This window comes from Pseudophryne corroboree, chromosome 6 (genome assembly GCF_028390025.1).
Source record: "Pseudophryne corroboree isolate aPseCor3 chromosome 6, aPseCor3.hap2, whole genome shotgun sequence".
Classification (NCBI taxonomy): Eukaryota; Metazoa; Chordata; class Amphibia; order Anura; family Myobatrachidae; genus Pseudophryne; species Pseudophryne corroboree.
Window position 1 is genome coordinate 342,944,635 of NC_086449.1, and position 20,846 is coordinate 342,965,480.

A 20,846-nucleotide genomic window follows, 5' to 3' on the forward strand; every position below is an offset into this window, starting at 1 on the left:
TTCTCCCCGTCATGTACAGTCATTCTTTCCCATTCATCACATAAAACCTCTGTGTGTGAACCGTATTTTTCACACATTACATACCTTGCCGACCCGATTGGTCGGTTTACTAAATCAACCCGAACCGAGGTTGATCGCCCCCTACCTGAACAACTGGCCCCCATAACTTGCAGGTGTTGCTTTTCTTCAGCGAACCCTTACAAAAACCAAGATGTCCGGGGCAGGCTGGCGGTGAAGTTTACCAAGTACTCCACTCACTTCTCGCCCACGTTGGCCAGTAACACAATCACTGTATCCAGAGCTGTTGTACCCAACCTAGGGCCCCTGTGAACCTTTATTTACTGGGGCGCGTTCCCCAGCAAGTATCGGTTGTTGGATAGTTCCTGAGTGACCAGCGAACTTCCCTTAAAATAAAAAAATTTCACAAATCACGTTAAAATGTACAAATAGCGTTTATGACCTTCGTACACAAATGGTACCGGTCAGGTTTACTAATGCACACAATTACGTGCGGTACAATCGTTCAGCACATAAGCAACTAATCTTATGTGCGGAGCGACCAGTGGAATCGAAAATTACGGCTGCGAATTCCTTCAGCCAGAGCTTTATGGCCTATATGGGTTCCGCACCAACCCTTCTTGGTGTTGTGCTACTCGTCTCTATAGCGGACTTCTTAGTCTGCTGTAACTGGACCTCCTGGTCTTGTTATAAGACCTCCTGGTCTGCTGCTACAGTGTGACCTCCTGGTCTGCTACACTCTAATGCTCAAATTTTATGTTTAACCAGGGATGCCTCCCTAGCCACCATGCACGTCACTTACATGTATGTACCTCCACGAGAACTCGATACTTTTCTTGTGGTTCAACCTCAAAATTGTATATAACACACTCACTCACCACATGTACACTTTTGTTTCTATTTCTATTTCTGCGCAGAAATTTTCTTTAAACCAGATGTGTTGTAAATTTGGAGAAGGATCTGTTGATTTAAATTTCGGATATTAAAATAGATTTGAGCTATTTATCGCCTGTTGCGCTATTTATCGCCTGTTAAAAATCAACACTATCGTGTGACTTGAGTTACGTGGGCGTACCCAGACGCTCCGTTGCGTAATTTACGCTGCGTGCGTCGGCCTTTGCGTACGCGAGTCTCAGTCCTTTGTTAGAGACACGTGGACGCAAAGCAAATGTCCACCGTAACACAACTTACACGTTTATCAATGTAGATGATTTTTAACTCTAATCATCTACCAAGCACCACGCCAATCTCTCCTTGTACCTTTAGGTAGAGTTGCGCTTTACAATTTATCCCTTAATATATTACTTTTACACTTTTAACTATGAAATAGCGACAAATTTCTTTTAGCACGTTTATCAATTATAAAATGGCAAACAGGAGAGTGATATATGAAAATACACGAAAAAGAAATGCAGATATGCGTGTGTGCGTACGCAAGATAGAAATAAACAGTTTTAAAAGACACTAGCGTGTTGTTCTTACCTCCGGTTCCGGATTCCCTCAGCACCCTTTACTAAGCGAAGCAGACGCTTATCCCGTCAGCACTGCGAAGAATATGATCTCCCGCCCTTTGCTGATGGATAATGTCTGCTGAAATTACCTAGCAGAGATATGTGAAGGACAGGACGACCCGCCAATTGATAAAGCTAAATATTTATCTTATTTAAAAACCCTTTAAGAGGTCTAAGAACACTGTACGCTATTTACGTCTGGAGTACCGTAAGGGTACGCACGTTGCGTAACAATCGCTTAGCCGTAGTCGAGACGCTCAAGCGTTACGTTCGCTCACGACCAAGAGATCACAGACAGGCATGCTATAGGCTGCCGACTAGATAAAGCCAAATATGTATCCTATATATCACACTATAAAGAGGTTATGAAACACTGTACGCAACTGGCGCACGAGGTACCGTAAGGGTACGCTCTTAGCGTAGCGGACGCTGTATCTGGAGCGAGCCGCTCGAGCGACACAAACGCTCGCGAGAATACGCTGTTGGTATCGGGCACACTTATAGGTGAGCGACTACCGTAATGCTACGCTATCAGCGTAGCGGACGCTCGAGACCACGAGGAGATCACGAGCGGCGCAGACGCTCACAATGTTGAACCTTTATATTTAAACCATAAACAATGTATCATACAGGAAAACCTTTGTGTAGTGATAGAGTGTAGATGCAACACAGTGTAACCTTATTAACTTAAAAGCTGTTTGAGCGTCACCGACGCTCTGAGAATACTTAACACTATAAGAAATACACAACTACCGGGCTTAGGGTCTAACGCCTTATATGAATGTTATACTTGCAAAAAGAATAATACAGTACAAGTCATACACTACAATATAACATAGACTAACTAACCAGATAACTACACAGGAAATACAATACAATACTATTACGTTTAAGGGAATACGAGAGAGAAAGAGAGAGAGAGAGAGAGAACGAGAGATATGGCTCAGAATAACAAGAAAAACAATATGATTGCGGAGAAAAACTTACGCACAAAGGGGAAACGATCGCATGCGCCTCTGGACATCCAGCTCCCGATTATCAGCAATGAGAACCGTTGAAGAGTGAGCTGGATGTGATCGGCTTGTCTATTTATGCCCCACACACAATACAATTCAATGGTCCCTACAATCTCATTGTTCATTGGACACAGGAATTCGTCTTCGCATTATAACAAAAGGTCATAGGTTGATTCATACAGGTGGGCTGTGACAATTTCCAACTGCTCAGGTGGGTGGGAAACTAGGTTTCCCGCCGCATGGATAAGTAAGTGCAAATAATAGTAAATGGACATAAACTTCTTATGTCCATAACTATTCGCACGAGCGATTAATTCGCTTCAAACCAACACCGGAATATTGCTAATTAAATACTCTTCCGATGGATACTAAACACCACTGTATAATCCCTGTCTGACCCTTTGTATCAGACAAAGAGGGATCTCTCTGTCCATGAACATGCTACATTAACTAAACTTTCAGAATCTATCAAAGGGACCATGATCTACAAAATACATTATATAGTGAAAATACGTAACGATTGAGTCGCACGCTACGAACACATAAACTCTACCGTAAATGCACATACCGTGCGCCTGCGGGTGCCCGCAACAGCGAGTATGCGCACGCACGGGAGAGCGCACGCATGCGCAGCGCGGACCTGTATGAGGTGCAAATATGGCAGTGTGCATAGTGATATTTTTCTGACTTTGACACATTCGAGAGCTAATAAGATGCCGTTTTGAGATCCGGGTAAATCCGAACCCGCACATCTCAAAAATGAACAATGGGCAAATGTGCAGTAATCAATGGCAACCAATGTGATTTGTTTGACCTGGGTTTTGTAAAAGGGAGATAATAAAAGCAAGTATCTGAATGGATGCATTGGGTTACTGCATGTCTGCACTGTGGGGGTTATTAGTAAACCATGTTGCACTGCAGGTGTGGCAGATGTAACATGTGCAGAGAGCTTTAGATTTGGGTGGGTTATATTGTTTATGTGCAGGGTAAATACTGAATGCTTTATTTTTACACTGCAATTTAGTTGCCAGTTTGAATGCACCCCACCCAAATCTAACTCTCTCTGCACGTTACATCTGCCCCCCCCTGCAGTGCACATGGTTTTGCCCATTAGTGTGCTTTTTTTGGTTTGCTAACAAACCTGAATAAGGCCCTGAATTGATAGAGCACTTTCTTACTGGAACATGGTTTTTATTATATCTGAGAAACATAGAAGCCACATGTTAAAATGTAATGAATGTACCTGTGGCTTTAGATACAGTTATGTTTCCTAGGTCAGTGATTAAGGAATTAGCAGCTCGCTTCCAGATACCTTTTAAGTACATAGAACTGTAGATTTGCCAGTGTCTAGCATTCATGCCTTTGTGTCTGCTCAGGGGAAAGGACGCTTGCGCTCCAGTCTGAGCCCTGTGATCTCTGGGCTCTCTCCGGTTGTTCCGGATGCCGCTGGTGACCATGGGTTATCACCCATCCCCTCAGAGGATGAGTCCTCCGACCAGAAGGAAGCAGCCATGCAGCAGGAGGAAAGAGTATTGGCCCAGCAGATTGAGACTCTACAGAAAGAGAAGTAAGTCATGGGGCACAATATCATATGGTTAGCATGACCAACAACATGTCATTGTTATTCAGTGCATACATTGCGTATAGTTACAAGTAGTGAACCCCAGATCTCAGATCCCATAAAGTCCATTCTCAGTAGCTAGTGATTTGAGCCCACCCTGCACTGCTGCCTAAAGGTGGGTACACATTAGACGACTTGCAAATGATGCAATGTCGTCAGCAATTTCCTTTCTGTTCTTGGACAAATGATACAGCGGGATATCCAATTACCCGCAGTATATTCCCGCCGGAAATTATATCACATAGGGTACCTGCATCGGCTCCCCCGCCCTGTCACATGACCCCCGGGGGCCAGGGGAACCTGAAAAGGGGAGAAGTATGTCCACAGGGCCGGCTTCCGGGCACCCTCCCTGCAGTCTCTGGCTGCAGCACCCGCGTGGCACTGACTGGTGGGGTTGCCACAGCTTATCAAGCAGGCAAAGCAAAATCCCCGATAAGCGCCGGCTTTTTGGGGGGGGTGACAGCTAAAACGCACAGGTGTCAGTGAATCACCATTTTCCGCTCCCGATGTTTTATAGTGGGTAATTGGATACCCCTCCATAGTGCATACACTCTGTGCACTTTTACAAAAGATATCATCAGTGGCCACATCCAGGAGTATGCTGATGTTAATGATAGTTACAGGTCTTATTGCAAGTAGATAATATCAGATGATGTGGCAAAAGACCCGTGGGAGCGTACATCAGCGTTGCATAGTGCATACATACTTGCCAATTTTAAATGATATGTCCATATCACTTTAAAAAATTGTCTAGTGTATATGCTCCTTAAGCATCTGTTAACAAAACAGCTTCTTTTTAAACTGTGTAAGAAGTGCGCTTTCTCCCTTCCAAGTGTTATACTACTATGGATAATGTAATGTCCTGTTTCCTGACAATCCTTATTAATACTATTTAGTAATATAAAACACTTGTAATTTGCTGGCAGCCACAGGCAGAGCACATTGCTATTCCTACACAGCGCTGCTGAGTCTGCTCAGAGGAATTTCAATGTCAGTGTAAAATAAGCTGAGTGCCTTTCCTCCACATAGCATTTTCATTATCAGCCCACATTTTCTATTATTGTGGTTTTTGTTACAACTTTTTTCATAATAATTATGCCTTGTGACTGACCTTTATATTTAAAACAACTTTAGGTTGATGATAGAGAATGTATATTGTAATTTTATTTGTATACACAAGATAGATAGATATAAACATTTTAGGAATGGCGCAACAACTTACACAGAAATGCTATACCCAAAAATGTCTTAAAAATTCCTGCTAACAGATCCTGCACCTATATAGCATAAAATATGGCTCTCATTTGATGGGTCAATTGTTTATTACAATTTAGAAATGGTACAGGTCAATGAATATGGATATAATAATATAATAAGCACAGAATATGGCTGAATGTACCATTGATTGTTTTGGTACTGTAGTTTTTCTTTTTCCTTTTTATTCCCTAACTCAGAGAGGAACTTGCTTATGAAATGTTAGCTTTAGAGCCAAGAGCCTCAGATGACGAGACCTTAGAATCTGAAGCGTCTCTTGGGACAGCAGATAGCTCTGAGAACCTGCACTGCGAGTCTGAGGGGGCGGCATCCAGCAGGACAGGTAATACTTTCCTTCCAGCTTCACCTGTCTTTATTCATTGTATTTAAGTATTTTTACATATTGAGTGCTCCTGCTTTTCATATACATAGTGCATTGTCTTCTAGTTCATTACTTTATGATGATATCCTTTGATTACTATCTTCACTTTTTTCAATAACATTTTAGATTTCTGTTTCTTTCTACCGTCTTCTTGCAGAAAGAACCTACACTCTCGGTTCCATGCGAACTGAGCCAATGAGAACACGGAGACCAGCTAAGAGAGAAAGTGACAGCACGGATAGTGGGGACCGCAACCTTTCCTCTCCTGTTGCCTCATCCTGTTTACCTCATCTGGGAAGAAAAAGGTTCCATTTACACCCTAAATCCCCCTTTTATCGAGAACCTGCCCCAGTTGACTCTCAGGACTCTGGGCACCCTGTACATTTCACAAGTCGTGGAACTTTTAATCCTGAGAAAGGACGTCAAAAACTAAAGAATGTCAAACAATCTCCTCAGAAATCAAGAGAACCACCTGAAAGTGGGGAACAAAGGATTCTGGGATCAGATGGCAGCTCACAGTCCCTTGTCTTGTTTGGGAGCAATGAGTTTATGGTTTGAAGGAAGTATATTCTTAATTCTCTTATTGGCAACTTTCATCAACCAAATCACAAACCCTCTTCTTGCCAAGACCTGTGCTGTCCCCTATAGCTTTACCCTGGTGCCTCCTATGTCACCAGGAACTACAGACCATTTGGCATGTGCTGCCAGCAATCTACCAAGGAAAAGAGGGGTCATGTCTAACAGAAGCCTTATCCAGCCGAATCCACTACTTATGAGATCTCATTACATGACTCTTAACACTCCCTTTATCAACATATACTGATCTCAAAAGAGAGGCTTTTATTATAAATATTATTATATTAATATTATTAATTTTATTTGTGGTTTCTAAGCCCTATATAAATAAACCATTCCCTTTAATTTAAAGCAGCATCTGCACTGTGGTTACACAAAGCTTTGTAAGGGTGGAACCCCTTGCAATGCATGGATCAACTTCTGCGTGGGGTTAATTACCGCATAGCTCATGTTTGTTCTTTTCATCTGAACTCCAAGATAACACTGACCCAAAAAGAACTTTAGACCTTTTGGTGAGTACATTCCACCTGTTCTGTGGGATCCGCATTGTATAATCCAGAGAACAAATATTCCAGGAATTAGACACTGTGTGCTGAGAGTTCAGAAGTCTTAATTCAAGCGAAATCTTCTTTTATGCAGAAGAGGACTTGTGTGGGACAAACCTAAAACCTGGGCAGCTGCCTCTTCACGCATCACCCTTCTGGCTGCAGATTTTACCCCAACATAAACCTGCTGAGCCTACTAGTGGGCAGATACTTCCATACTGAATGTAAATGTCCTGCATCTGGGAGAAGCCACTGAGCGCAAGGTGCAATGGGAGACAGTACTATTGTATGTATTCAGTACAATCTGTGTAAATTTACTGCTGTAAGATCCATTACATCACGAACAAACCCAGAGCTTATTAAAGAACAAAAGCTGCAGAATGTTAATTGCGGAATCAGTAGTGTTTCTTTTCTCCTAAGTGCGGCAGACAATATGGCCACCTTCTAAATTAGAAGAAATGGAAATTATGGACTGTGAATAAATGAAAGCAGGGCAACATAATAGCTAACTGATCTATTGGAGTTTCTGTGAAACAAAGTAATATATAGAAAACACAATAGACAGTACTTCCATGGAGATATAAGCATATGGGCAGTGATAATAATTAAATCAGTGAATGAAAATATGAAATAATGAGTGATTGCTGTATATGTTTTGTCATGAAACTTGCACTAGACGATGCTAGTATCCATACATTGCCCAACACTTCCTACTGGCTGTAGTTATGTCTAGTAAGGGTCAGTGATGTGAGTCTTACATGACTGTGGGAGGATTCAGTGACAGACTTTTACTGCATTACTTATTATGTTACTACCTTCTCCATACACTTTAGGGTAGATGTATTAACCTGGAGAAGGCATAAGGAAGTGATAAAGCAGTGATATGTGCAAGGTGATAATGCACCAGCCAATCAGCTCCTAACTGTTAATTTACATTTTGGAGCTGATTGGCTGATGTGTTCATCACCTTGCACATATCACTGGTTTTTCACTTCCTTATGCCTTCTCCAGGTTAATACATTTGCCTTTATGTGCTGGTAAATGAGAGGCACTGAAAGTTTAGCAAGATCTATGCACAGAAAAGGGAACATCCACCGAGGGGTGTGTGTAACTGTAGTAAATGGGATCATCGCTATGTTTGATCTTTATCCCACCACCTTTCATAGAAGACCGTATGATATTATAATACAGCAGACACTATCCAGCTCCTGAATCCTGGCATTTGACTGGTCTCCAGGCTTCTGGCTTCCCTGTCTCCACTGATATAGTGAATATAGGGGTAGATGTATTAACCTGGAGAAGGCATAAGGAAGTGATAAAGCAATGTTAAGTGCAAGGTGATAATGCACCAGCCAATCAGCTCCTAACTGTTAATTTACATATGGGAGCCGATTGGCTGGTGTGTTTATCACCTTGTATTTATCACTGGTTTATCACTTCCTTATGCCTTCTCCAGGTTAATACATCTGCCCCACTATGTGCTACCTATGTAGGTGGATAGCACAACCTATTATCTTCAGTTGAAGAGGAAAATCAATAATGCTTTCAGACAGAAGCCGGGGCTTCGGCCCAGCTTTTGTAACATGGGTTTAATCCCGGTCCCAGCTCAATACCCCCTTTCACACAAGAGATGAAATTCCCAGAGCAAGCATATGGACCCAGGAATTTGCAGGGGAAAGCTGGCTTAACCTGGTCTGTTCTCTGTGTTTATGGCATTGTACTAATCTACTGTACGTTCAGAAAAGACAATTTTTGTCACATTTTCCAAGTGAGAAGGTGGACTGCTTCCAGGTTAGAAGGTATGGTAGATGAAAAATGTTCACAACTTAACAAACCATACAACAGTATCCGGGTGATTGCTTTGGTATAAACAGGCTTAAGTTGTAAAATAAAATGTGATTTAATACAAGCAGTACAACAGTGTAGATACATGAAACATTTGTTCTAACATCATGGGAGCGTGCGTGCAGCAATTCCCAGTGTGTAAGATAAGACACATATGGATGGGGTGTGGGCTGTGATGCACATGTTACATATACTCCTATTACTAGAACAATATTGTGTAATATTGTTACCAGATTCCCTAGAAGCATAAGGGGTGAAATTAATTTATGGAGAAAAACAGACTTAGTCCTGGAAATACAGTACTAATTAGGCTACAGTTGACATGTCTCTCACACAGAATGCCTAAGATGCTTTAGTCCTTGTAAATGTGGCACAGACAGAACAGAGACTAATATTGCAGATTCCAAACTTTTCCAAAATATTCTGTCTGGGTGTAAAAAATGGGTGTAGTATGGTTTGCCGGCGGTCGGGGTTCCAGCGACCAGCATACCAGCACCGGAATCCCAACCGCCGGCATACCGACAGCTGGGCGAGCGCAAATAAGCCCCTTGCGGGCTCGCTGCACTCACCACACTGCGGGCACGGTGGCGCGCCTTGCTATCTATTTTCCCTCCAGGGGGGTCGTGGACCCCCAAGAGGGAGAAAAGATGTCTGTATGCTGGCGGTCGGGATTCCGGCGCCGATATGGTGGTCGCCGAGAGCCCGGCCGCCGGCAACCTGAAAACCACCCGTAAAAAATGTATAGCTGCAGTACTTGAAGTCCAAAGCCATTGCATTGATCTGCACATGTTCCAGTGACTCTCGCAGTTCAGGCTCTTGTTAAACAGATGATTTACAGAGTCCTTGTATTTCACTACTGTGTTAGCAGCTTGGTATAGTGGTCCACAACTCAATGGTCTCAGTCACATGGTCAGTTCTTAAACATGTCGCACAGGAGTTTTTCCATAGGAGTATTGCCAATAGTGCGGTGGAAAAAAAGAATCTCAATGCGCTCAGAGGAAATATACCGAAGAGATGGGGAAAGTAGAAGCAGCTTCCCAAACCTGATCGGGAAGGGAACAGATTTAGGAGATTAATTTCCTAATTTACAGTTTACCCATCAAATAGTCTAACCTGCAAAATAGCTTCCTAGTCAAACAATATTTAGAGTACAGCAGGCATTCCCAACCTCAGTTCTCAAAGCACAATAACATGGCAGGTTTTACTGATATCCAGGCTTCAGCACAGATGGTTACATCAAAATAACTGAGGCACTAATTAAGTCACCTGTGCTTAAGCATGGATATCACTAAAGCCTGGACTGTTAGTGTGCCTTGAGGACTGAGGTTGGGAAACCCAGGAGTACACTAGGTAATTAGACAGATGCAGAGTAAAATGTAACTTGGCTCCCATTTTGCATGCACAGGAATAAAATGTGTATATTTACCGGCATGCAGAGCTGTACCCATCACTCCCCCCCAATCTGTACGCTGCATTATGCTTGGGGCAAAAGGTGCTCCTGTAAACATATGCGTATTTACGCTTCTGCTCACCTCCGTATAGCTTGTACCTCAGATCACCCTTATTGACTATTGTCTACATAAGAACACCTTGTTACAGCCCGGTTATGCCCCAATAGTCACAAGCAGACACAGGCATATGTCTATCTCTGCATCGGACCAAAAGTGCGGGCTATTACTAGTGATGGCCTGAATATCATACTTACCTACTCTCCCAGATGGTGCAGGAAACTCAGTTTTTGGGGTAGTCCCACAGACTCATGGAAGAGTGGGTGGATCTCCCACTTCCTAGTGAAGTGGGCAGGATGAGGTGATAACACAGGAAGTCGTGGGTCCATATGGAGGGCTGGGGCTGAAATGATGCAAATGCTTCATTTTAGCCAAGCTTGGCCGCACAGGCGCGCCATTCACGCCAATATGTCATAATGGGGCCTAATGACTTGAAGAGCCCAGCACTACCTCCATAGTGGTCAGCTGCATATCCGCTCTTGGCTATTCCCTGCCTCTTTTTCACAAATATAATTTAAGATACACAACTGTATCCACTAAAATATAACTTAATACAGTCATTGATATTTTTTGTGTGTGTCTACAGTCTTTAGCTTGCTCTATTTTTAGACACTTTTCTAATCTATTATCAGCCCATTGTCACTGGCTGAAATGTAAGTTATTATTATTAATAACAGTTTCTTATATAGTGCAGCAAATTCTGTTGCACTTTACAATTGGAAACAACAGTGATAAAACAAAACTGTTTAATAACAGGCAGACATAGAGGTAGAAAGTGATAAAAAGGTGACTGTCTTGCTCAGTTACCTAACAGGCTGGGTGGGGTAATGACTTCTTGTATGTTGAGCCAACATCATCTGAGACTGGTCTTGTAGGTTTTCCACTTGTTCAGGGTCTTTTAGCCCTCTGGTCTCTGAAATGGAAGATACATTCACGCAGAAAGAATATTAAATGAGTCATTTGATGGAACAAATGAAACACAATTGCAAACACTTGTCAAAAATTTAAAAAAGCCCCACCGTGCTTAAAGAGGAGCACTGCCTTCATGCAGGCAAATTCTGTAGGGTCAACACTGAGCGACTTGAAGCGACTGATTGTTTCTTGAAGGATTCGAATATCCATACTGGAGGAGATAGATTTTCCATGGGCATTGGAAGAAAGGTCAGGTACAGACAGCAATGGACAGCTATCAAGTGGCATAGACCACTGGATGGCACACAGCAGGAATAGCTCACTCCATGCTTCCTCTAGGAGAATCACCTGCAGGACAAGGAGATATCAGGACAGCGTTTAGTCTACCTGGTAACTTATGCTGATCCTAGAAATCTGAGCATTAAGCTTTAGGAGTCTGAAGGCCAGTATTCCAAAGTAACAAAGGCTCAATATCGTGTCCTACAACAAAGATGGGTGAATATTTCATTTCATTATTCAGATCAAGTTATCCAAAATATTTCTGTACCTGGCGACACACAGCTATTATGTTATTTCCTTGTTGGTTTCATATGTTATAGATGTATGCTGCAGCAGTACATTGATCGTACGTATGAGTGTACCAAGGGGGAGACTGGATCAAGCCTAGGAGAGAAATATAGTGGATAAGTTGCCCAATGTAACCAATCAGCTTCAAATTGCCACTTATCTAGCAGTCTATGAAATGACGCAGGCTGATTGGCGGCTTTGGGCAACTTCTACACTCTCTCTTTCTCCAAGGGGTGGTATTCAATTGCAGCCAACCAATGGTCATTATCGCGGTATCCTATTATAGGCTGTTTTCATCGGCTGAAATTGGGCCTGCAATCGAGCAATAAAATATAAGCGTTATCCCATGTGTTATCGCAGCTCCAACAGCCGCTTATCGTGGATTATGCTTCGGGTGCATGAGGCATCAGGTGGAGGAGCCCGCCGCATAAGGGCTAATAGGATGGCCACGGCGATACAATTACCCACTGTCATTGACTGCAGATAATTGGATACCCCTTTATGAGTTAAATCTGTTTTTTAAGATTTGAATACAAAATCCTATTATGGTGAAAAGATGTTATCCGCGCTGTGTATGTTAAAAGCTGCTCAACTGTTTGGATAAAATACTTAAGTGATGCATCCTTGAAAAAGTGCATTGAATGCAAGAAACGCGTTGGGGACGTTATAAAGACAGCCAGGAGGTTCACACCGCTACCACCGGAGACGGCCAGCGCCCGCCAGATCACGTCATCCTACTCTCCGCTGGACGCAGCAGTAGAGAGGCGGCCAAACATCAGGAGCCGCGAACAGTCAAACGTCCGACGGACCACGCCATCACAGCATTCCCCCCCCAGCAGCGGCAGAGAGGCGGCAATACACGTGGAGCCGCGGACGGCCGCAAAGACTGTGAAACACCTTTCTCCGTCATAAGGTAGGGAAAGCAAGGGCCAGTCATATTTAAAAGACCTTACCCCTGGCTGCCATAATTGCTCCAAAAGGAGCTGTAAACACATTTGTTTTTAACCACATAATTTCCTTTACAGGTGCCATGCATAGAATACATAGCGCTGTTTTTTTTACTTAAGTACAAAATCCTATTACCGTATATAGTATAAGCCGACTTTTTCAGCACTTTTTTTTGTGCTGAAAAAGCCACCTCGGCTTATACTCAAGTCAGTGGCAGTGCAGTGTGACAGGCAGAGCAGTGTGAAGGAGGGACACGGAGCGCACAGCGCGCGCCTCTCCTGTGTCCCTCCTGCATCTCCGGCGGGTCTATTAAAGGAAGTACCCGTTCGTGACCTCTGATCACGAACCGGCACTTCCTTTAATAGACCCGACGCGGCCGGCGGAGAGACATAGGAGAGGCGCGCGCTGTGCCCTCCGTGTCCCTCCTTCAGAAGACAGCGCGGGATCGACGGACGGGTAAGTAACAGGCACTGGGGGAGGGGGCATATGTGGCAGCATGAGGGGCATATATGGCACTGGGGGGCATATCTGGCAGCATGAGGGGCATATCTGGCACTGTGGGGCATATGTGGCAGCATGAGGGGCATATCTGGCACTGTGGGGCATATCTGGCAGCATGAGGGGCATATCTGGCAGCATGAGGGGCATATCTGGCAGCATGAGGGGCATATCTGGCAGCATGAGGGCATATCTGGCACTGTGGGGGCATATCTGGCAGTATGAGGGCATATCTGGCACTGAGGGCTGTGTACGGCTAGAGCTGCATTTCCCACCCTAGGCTTATACTCGAGTCAATAAGTTTTCCCAGGTATTTGTGGTAGAATTAGGTGCCTCGGCTTATATTCGGGTTGATTTATACTCGAGTATATACGGTAATTTATGTCCTTATTTTTGAAGCATATGGAATGTAGTCTTATATAATAGCAGCTGGAAGAAATAATGTTTTCCTAGACAATAAAATACCATGAAGTACGAATTTGATTGTCAGTCCAAGTACAAGGATGCCCCTTTTGCCATCACCTCCATCAAAACTTAATTAGTAAAAAATGTCAGTCCCCCTATTTAGCACAGTCTCTTTCATGAGGACATGATGAGGAGTAGGCTGGTGGATGAACAGCGGCATTGGAGGTGGTACACATATGCAGACCCCCACCATCGCCACTTCTACTGTCCAGCACAAGCCTGCTTCTCATGCAGGCAAAATAGCACAGTGAGGAAAATCTGCAATACACACTCGTTCTGAGACTGAAAACTGCAGGCACAGGGACACCATTGAGGAAAGGGAAAGGTGCTGGGAGGCCAGGTGAGAACCTTGCCACTGTGAGACAAGAGTCTTACATCGCCCCATTATAGGAGTTGCCCTTATCCTTAAGATCTAAGGCTTTATTCATACGCATAAGTTGAAATTTTTTTGTGGTCAGCAGTTTTATACACCATTGGGTTATACGTAAAATATCACAATAATGTAGGAGTTGAACTTTTGAGTCTCACCTGGTCCCTGAATGGAAGGTTAGAGAAGACTGGAAGGTTCTTGGCCCATTTCACTGCCATAAAGAGGAGACGAGCAGAGGTTTCGTACACCCCCTCGGGACTGGATGTGATGAAACCAGACATTTGAAAGTCACTAGGTGTGCGTTCTGGCTCATTACTGGTAACATCAATATTCTCATCAGCTGGAAGTATAAGGGAAGATGTTGTTCTTGGTCTGTGTTATAAACCTTGCTGGGGCAGACCCGTTGGGCTTGCAGGCTATTTTCTACCATCAAAATGTATGTTTAATAGGAGCATGCAGACTTAGACTACTATTTCACATCACATACAAGAACCATGCAAAACCCAACCCACCATCCATTTTCTAATGACCACCCTTTTGCACATACCTTCTTCTGGCTCCAGTTTGGCGCATGTCTCTGCCGTCATCAAACTGGCCATGAATCGGTGATTATGGGGTGGACTTAGGGTCCCAGACATTACACTTGGTACAGGGGCCCGTAAGTTGTTGACTGGTGGACAGGACGGAGGAGGCTCTCGAGTTGTAGCTAAGTGTTCAGAGCGGCTATCTGTGTCCAGATCTATGCTGTCCAAGCGAATCTGAGCTGTGCTGCGAGGCTGGCGCTCATTCTGGACAGCTGTAAGTAGAAGAACAGCAGCAGTCACATAGTGAAATACAAAGTAAAGGCAGTAAGAGCAGTCAAAGATAATGATCTGATTACCATTAATGACAGAAAGACATTCAACTCTGTTATGGATATAGTACATAGGCAGAGAACTCACCGTCTTTATTCATGCCTGTCTGTAGACATTTCTTCAGCCTGCAAGCCTGGCACTGATTCCTATGTGCCTTATCCACTGGACACATCCCTGTTCCTGCCTGGCATCTGTAATATAGCCTTTTGTTCAGGTTTTGTTTAGTTTAATATTGATTTTTACATTATGAAAGGTTTAACAGGCAGTGAGAGTTACACAGACACACACAAAAATCAGTCCGTAGGAACATAAATATTACTCCACAAGTGTAATTCTCAATAAATATGTATCTATAGCTTTCAAACTGTTAACGATTGAGCTCATTTGCCCAATATATAGGTGCTATAACAGAGGTTATGGGCAAATATAATTGCTGCAGTTTTCAGTATTTTTTCATTTTAAAGGGGTGATATTTTTTCTTTAAGGCAAAACCAACCTGGTTTTGCCTTAAAAGGAAAAAAAAAACGGATTTAAATCTTGCTGTAAAATGCTTTATTACAACTGGCTGTGCTGTATGTCTCATAGTATATTAGCGTTAGGAGCAAATCTAATTAAAAAGTGTAATTTTGCACCTTGACAACACTATGTTGCACTGCATAAAAGATTATTTATTTGTAGCCTGGTGTCACTCTGTATGTTTGCTTCAAGACCAGCACAACCAACTTAACTCACTAATGAAAGAACTTAACCTACCTGTAAATAAGTTTTCGTCGTACGCTTCTCTTGAAGAAACCACTGCAACCGTTGCAAGCAAAAATGCCGTAGTGTTTTCCACTGCTACTGTCACCGCATACTCTGCACAGCAAAGCTGGGCTGGGGGCAGGTCCCGGGGCAGGACTAGGAGCTGCAAAGAAAAGCAGAAAGCAAAATATTACATACATAATAGAACTATATACAAACCATGGTAATTCATGTATCTATTTTATTGGAATAGTGATACGCAGAACAGTATAATGCAGTGGTTCTCAAACTGTGTGCCGTGGCACCCTGGGGTGCCTCGGGACACATACAGGGATGCCTTGGATTGGTGGTCCAGGACCAATTCAAATTATTTATGGTATTATAATAGGTAAAACCAGTTCTTGTAGCTGTCAATCGTAAAATATGTGGACAAACAGAAGCAAATCTTGTCCCTCACCACACAACTGAACCCAAGGATGACATATAAACACAATTTACTTAATTTAATATTTTAAAATTTCTTAATAAGAAAGTTTTGAACTAGGGGTGCAGCGAAAAAAATCTGATATTCTAGGGCACAGTGATTCAAAAAAGTTTGAGAACCACTGATCTAGTGTATTTCATTATGTTTCAGATTTTGGTTATTCTAGGAGGTCTAGGAAATAAATACATAAATTTCCTTCATGAGGTTACTGGATAGGTAAAATTTCAAAATGTATTATTTTTTAAATAACATTTCATTCACAAACTGGTGGGTCGATCCAAAAATCTGCAAGCAGGGCGACGTGCCATTGCAATAGTGCGAAAATAGCATATTCATTTTCCCCGATCTCATGGATGTTTGTACGCAGCCTACTGGGACTGCAAACAAATAGCTGTGAGTATGGGGCTACCATAAGTGGCACATATACATGCGCACCTACTCACAGAGTGACACAACTAGCGGCTAATTGAATAGATCTCAATGGCTCAGTATTTCATACTTCTATGAAATGAACTGCAGGAGAGCAATTCATTTCATATGCAATTAGGTAGTAAAAGGACAAGATGTCTAGATTTCCATATACTACTATGTCTGTAGATCAATAATTAGTGTGCAGCCGGGAAAAAATACTGAAAAGAGGGAGAGATTTGAGGTATAATTAGCATTCTTTATTAATGGTAACGACTGGTCTGTTGACGGTTTGTACTGCCAGCTGACATGTCACCATTTATCTTAACATGAACAAGCTTTTGCTTGGAAATTGTGTTTTTAAATTAGAATTTTCAATTAACATATTTTACTAAATTAATAATTTCTATTCACATATATAGTCAAGTATAAAACAGTAAATATGCAGAGTTTATAAAACAGAAAATTGTCTAAAGGTAACTTATTTATTTTTTGCTCTTTTTTCTTTGCTGTTTTCACTGTTACTGTAGTTAAGAATATTTTAGAACATGAACACTTTATTATGTGATCACAAACTGTGATAGAAGGTATATAGCGAATGAAACCCCAGCTTTACATTTTTCAAGAGACTAAACAACAGAAAGCATAAACATAAAGAAAAAAGACTACAAAAAAACAACCCACCATAATATTCCAGGTAGAAGATATACTCAAAACAATATGTGTGGACTGTTTATGGGAGAAAACATATTGTTCGAAAATGAGCAAACATTTGCATTCCCATATATTGTATGTACGTTATTTTGTTATGACTGCATTGCTAAAACATATATTGAGCCTTTCCACTAATAATCAAAACTAGACAGTAATATAACAGAGTGAATACACTGTATATGGAAAAAATGTGTGGAAAAAGTCATGTATAATAACAAGAATGAACGGATCAGCATAAATAAAATGGATACTGGACTGTAGATGTTTAATACCTGTATGAAACAAGATCCCACCTAGTATCTCTCTCTCTAAATATATATATATATATATATATATATATATACAGGTTGAGTATCCCATATCCAAATATTCCGAAATACGGAATATTCCGAAATACGGACTTTTTTGAGTGAGAGTGAGATAGTAAAACCTTTGTTTTTTGATGGCTCAATGTACACAAACTTTGTTTAATACACAAAGTTATTAATAATATTGTATTAAATGACCTTCAGGCTGTGTGTATAAGGTGTATATGAAACATAAATGAATTGTGTGAATGTAGACACACTTTGTTTAATGCACAAAGTTATAAAAAATATTGGCTAAAATGACCTTCAGGCTGTGTGTATAAGGTGTATATGAAACATAAATGCATTCTGTGCTTAGACTTAGGTCCCATCACCATGATATCTCTTTATGGTATCTATTTATTCCAAAATACGGAAAAATCCGATATCCAAAATACCTCTGGCCCCAAGCATTTTGGATAAGGGATACTCAACCTGTATATATGTATATATATATATATATATATATATATATATATATATATACAGGTTGAGTCTCCCTTATCCAAAATGCTTGGGACCAGAGGACTTTTGGATATGGGATTTTTCCGTATTTTGGAATAATTGCATACCATAATGAGATATCAAGGTGATGGGACCTAAATATAAGCACAGAATGCATTTATGTTACATATACACCTTATACACACAGCCTGAAGGTAATTTTAGCCAATATTTTTTATAACTTTGTGCATTAAACAAAGTGTGTGTACATTCACACAAATCATTTATGTTTCACATACACCTTATACACACAGCCTGAAGGTCATTTAATACAATATTTTTAATAACTTTGTGTATTAAACAAAGTTTGTGTACATTGAGCCATCAAAAAACAAAGGTTTCACTATCTCACTCCAAAAAGTCCGTATTTCGGAATATTCCGTATTTCTGAATATTTGGATATGGGATACTCAACCTGTATATATATTTATATAAAATCATCAATGACAGTTTACAAAGGCATGAAAGGGCATAGTATCAAATATCTGATGTGAACAAAAAATATATGATGCTTTGGAGGAATATATTTATATTTTGCAGTGAATTAATGGATGAATAGCCCATTAGTTTAGAGAATCAGCAATGTTTCCTTACCTGACTGACTGTCCTCTGCACTGGTGCTAAGCACGGATCCAGTGGGTGAACTCATGTCACCTTAACTTTCTAGAGTGGTTCCTTAAATGATTCTCCTCTTATCAGGTTCTAAGCTCCTTTTCGGCGGCAAAGGTGTGAACAGTCTGCCAGACTGACCTTTAAAATCTCTTGAAATTTACCCAATATATTGTGTGGGACAGGTCATGGTGTCTCCAGACATAGAAGAGTGAAGAAGCGCTGATTCTGTAGAGATGAAGGATAGATAGAATATGGAATATCTCCCTTAGTTTTCTTAGGGCCTGGAGATTAGCTCCTAACGCTGTGTAAGCAGATGCCTCTTGTTATCCTCTTAATCTTTACCGTCTATGAGAAGGTGGAGCAGTCATCTAGCAATAGGAAAAATGAGCAATGTGTGAATTCTGTTAGGTGCAATCTGGATATTCACATACTGTAGGCTGAAGACTGAATTATGAACTTTCTGCTGAGCCAGGCAATGGAGAAGACCTACAAATTATTACAATAGAATGTAATGGGCTCATAGAGAATTCTGCTAAAATAGAACGATGAGTTGCACTTGACCTTGTAGATGACAAGTTACACAACAAGTAACTACAGTAGGTGTTCCTATACATAAAATATGAAATAAACAAGGATGTGCCCAGAGTACATGGTATGCAGAAAAAGAGCAACATTATGGAGGGCCACCTTTACATATGAAGTCATTGGTTCAATGCCCTAAACGATTTACTTTTGCAGCATTAAAAAGAGAAAAGTCTAAAAAGTGGCAAAACAGCAGCGATATGGACTGATCAAGTGCTCTGTAACGTTACTTCTAGCATATGGTTCCCTGAAGCACAAGATTTTGTGAATGATTTTCTATTTGTTTGCATTGTCGCTGCCCAGTTGCCACCCAGAAACCTTCATTTAGAGAGCGCAGATAAGTGACTGGAATGGTTAGGACTGTGAATCATGTGTGCACTTGCAAAGAAGCATATGCAGCCCACAATACTTATAGAATGTGACAAAGCACTAAATGTGGCGAAATTTGGAACATGCGTGATGCGAACTACGGGCCTAATTCAGACCTGGACACAAGCAAGCAATTTTTGCAGTGCTGCGACCAAGTAGTTGCCACCTATAGGGGGAGGGGATAATCGCTGTTCAGGGGTGCGAATGCATGTGGAGAGAGCTGCACAAACAAGTCTCTGCACAGCTCAGGACTTACTCAGCAGCTGCAACGATCTGGCCTGGAGCGGACGTCAGGAACCCTCCATTAAAACGGCTAGACACGCCTGCATTTCTTCAGACACTCCCTGGAAACGGTCAGTTGACACCCACAAACGGCCTCTTCCTGTCAATCTTCTTGCGTTTGCCAATGCATCGCTCTCCGGCGATCCCCTATGCTTATTATGCCGAATTGCCTCCCTGTAAACAAGCTATGCGTCACAGGCTAATTAAGTCTACAAAACGTACCTAAGACAAGGGGTTAATAAATTATATATTAGAGCGATATATAACAAAATTGTAGCAGAGAGAAAGACTTGAGAAGGATCCTGATACAGTAGCGTTGACCTTTGCATCCATATACAGATGCAGATCCCCTTAGAGAGGCCGCAAGTGATATAAACCTGGCTCATATTGCTACTGCTACAGAGCTGGACACAGCACATCTGGAGATGGGATGGGGCTATCCTATTAGCCCCAATGCCTCAGGCACGCAAACCATAATCCCCGATAAGCAACTTCCGGAGCCGAGATAAAACATGGGATCGGAGACTTATCCCTGATCCCATGAGTTATCGTGCGATCAAGGTCGGCCATTAAAATCGGCCTCTAATTGGATACTGTGATAATGACCATGACTAATGGGGAAATTCATCATAACATGGAGAGAGATAAAGTACCAACCAATCAGCTCCTAACTGCCATGTTTTTTTTAAAAGTGGCAGCTAAGAGTTAATTGGTTGGTACTTTATCTCTCTCCACTTTGTCACTCTCCAAATTTTGATGAACTTTCCCCTGAAACTGACATGTACCGTTCTATTCTTCTATTTAAGTAAGCAGTACTTGGCTTTCCATTTCCTTCTCTGACGGTAAGGACATTTCTATAACATATTTGATAAGTAAAGTAAAAATCTTTAAAAACAAAAACAAATGAACCAAC

General features: G+C 41.8%; 2 protein-coding genes across 6 annotated transcripts in view; one reads left to right on the forward strand and one right to left on the reverse strand.

Annotated features, from left to right (window-relative positions):
- The window catches only part of MYO9A (myosin IXA), a 220,181-nt gene extending 212,871 nt beyond the window's left edge, over window positions 1-7,310 (forward strand). For all 5 annotated transcript variants that reach the window (XM_063926498.1, XM_063926497.1, XM_063926501.1 and 2 more), the window contains 3 exons: window positions 3,922-4,112; window positions 5,621-5,763; window positions 5,960-7,310. In XM_063926498.1, the coding sequence (XP_063782568.1) occupies window positions 3,922-4,112; window positions 5,621-5,763; window positions 5,960-6,360 (735 nt within the window). In that variant the 3' untranslated portion in view covers window positions 6,361-7,310. The remainder of the gene's footprint in view (window positions 1-3,921; window positions 4,113-5,620; window positions 5,764-5,959) is intronic.
- Window positions 7,311-8,823: 1,513 nt separating this feature from the next.
- On the reverse strand, window positions 8,824-20,024 carry NR2E3 (nuclear receptor subfamily 2 group E member 3). Its single transcript, XM_063930430.1, has 9 exons — window positions 19,908-20,024; window positions 18,683-19,068; window positions 15,644-15,794; window positions 14,978-15,081; window positions 14,584-14,832; window positions 14,195-14,376; window positions 11,296-11,536; window positions 11,084-11,189; window positions 8,824-9,811 (listed from the first exon to the last, which is right to left on the reverse strand). Exons 2-9 carry the CDS (start codon window positions 18,735-18,737, stop codon window positions 9,679-9,681), a joined length of 1,221 nt encoding a protein of 406 aa, XP_063786500.1. The 5' UTR covers window positions 18,738-19,068; window positions 19,908-20,024; the 3' UTR covers window positions 8,824-9,678.
- Window positions 20,025-20,846: the final 822 nt, after the last annotated feature.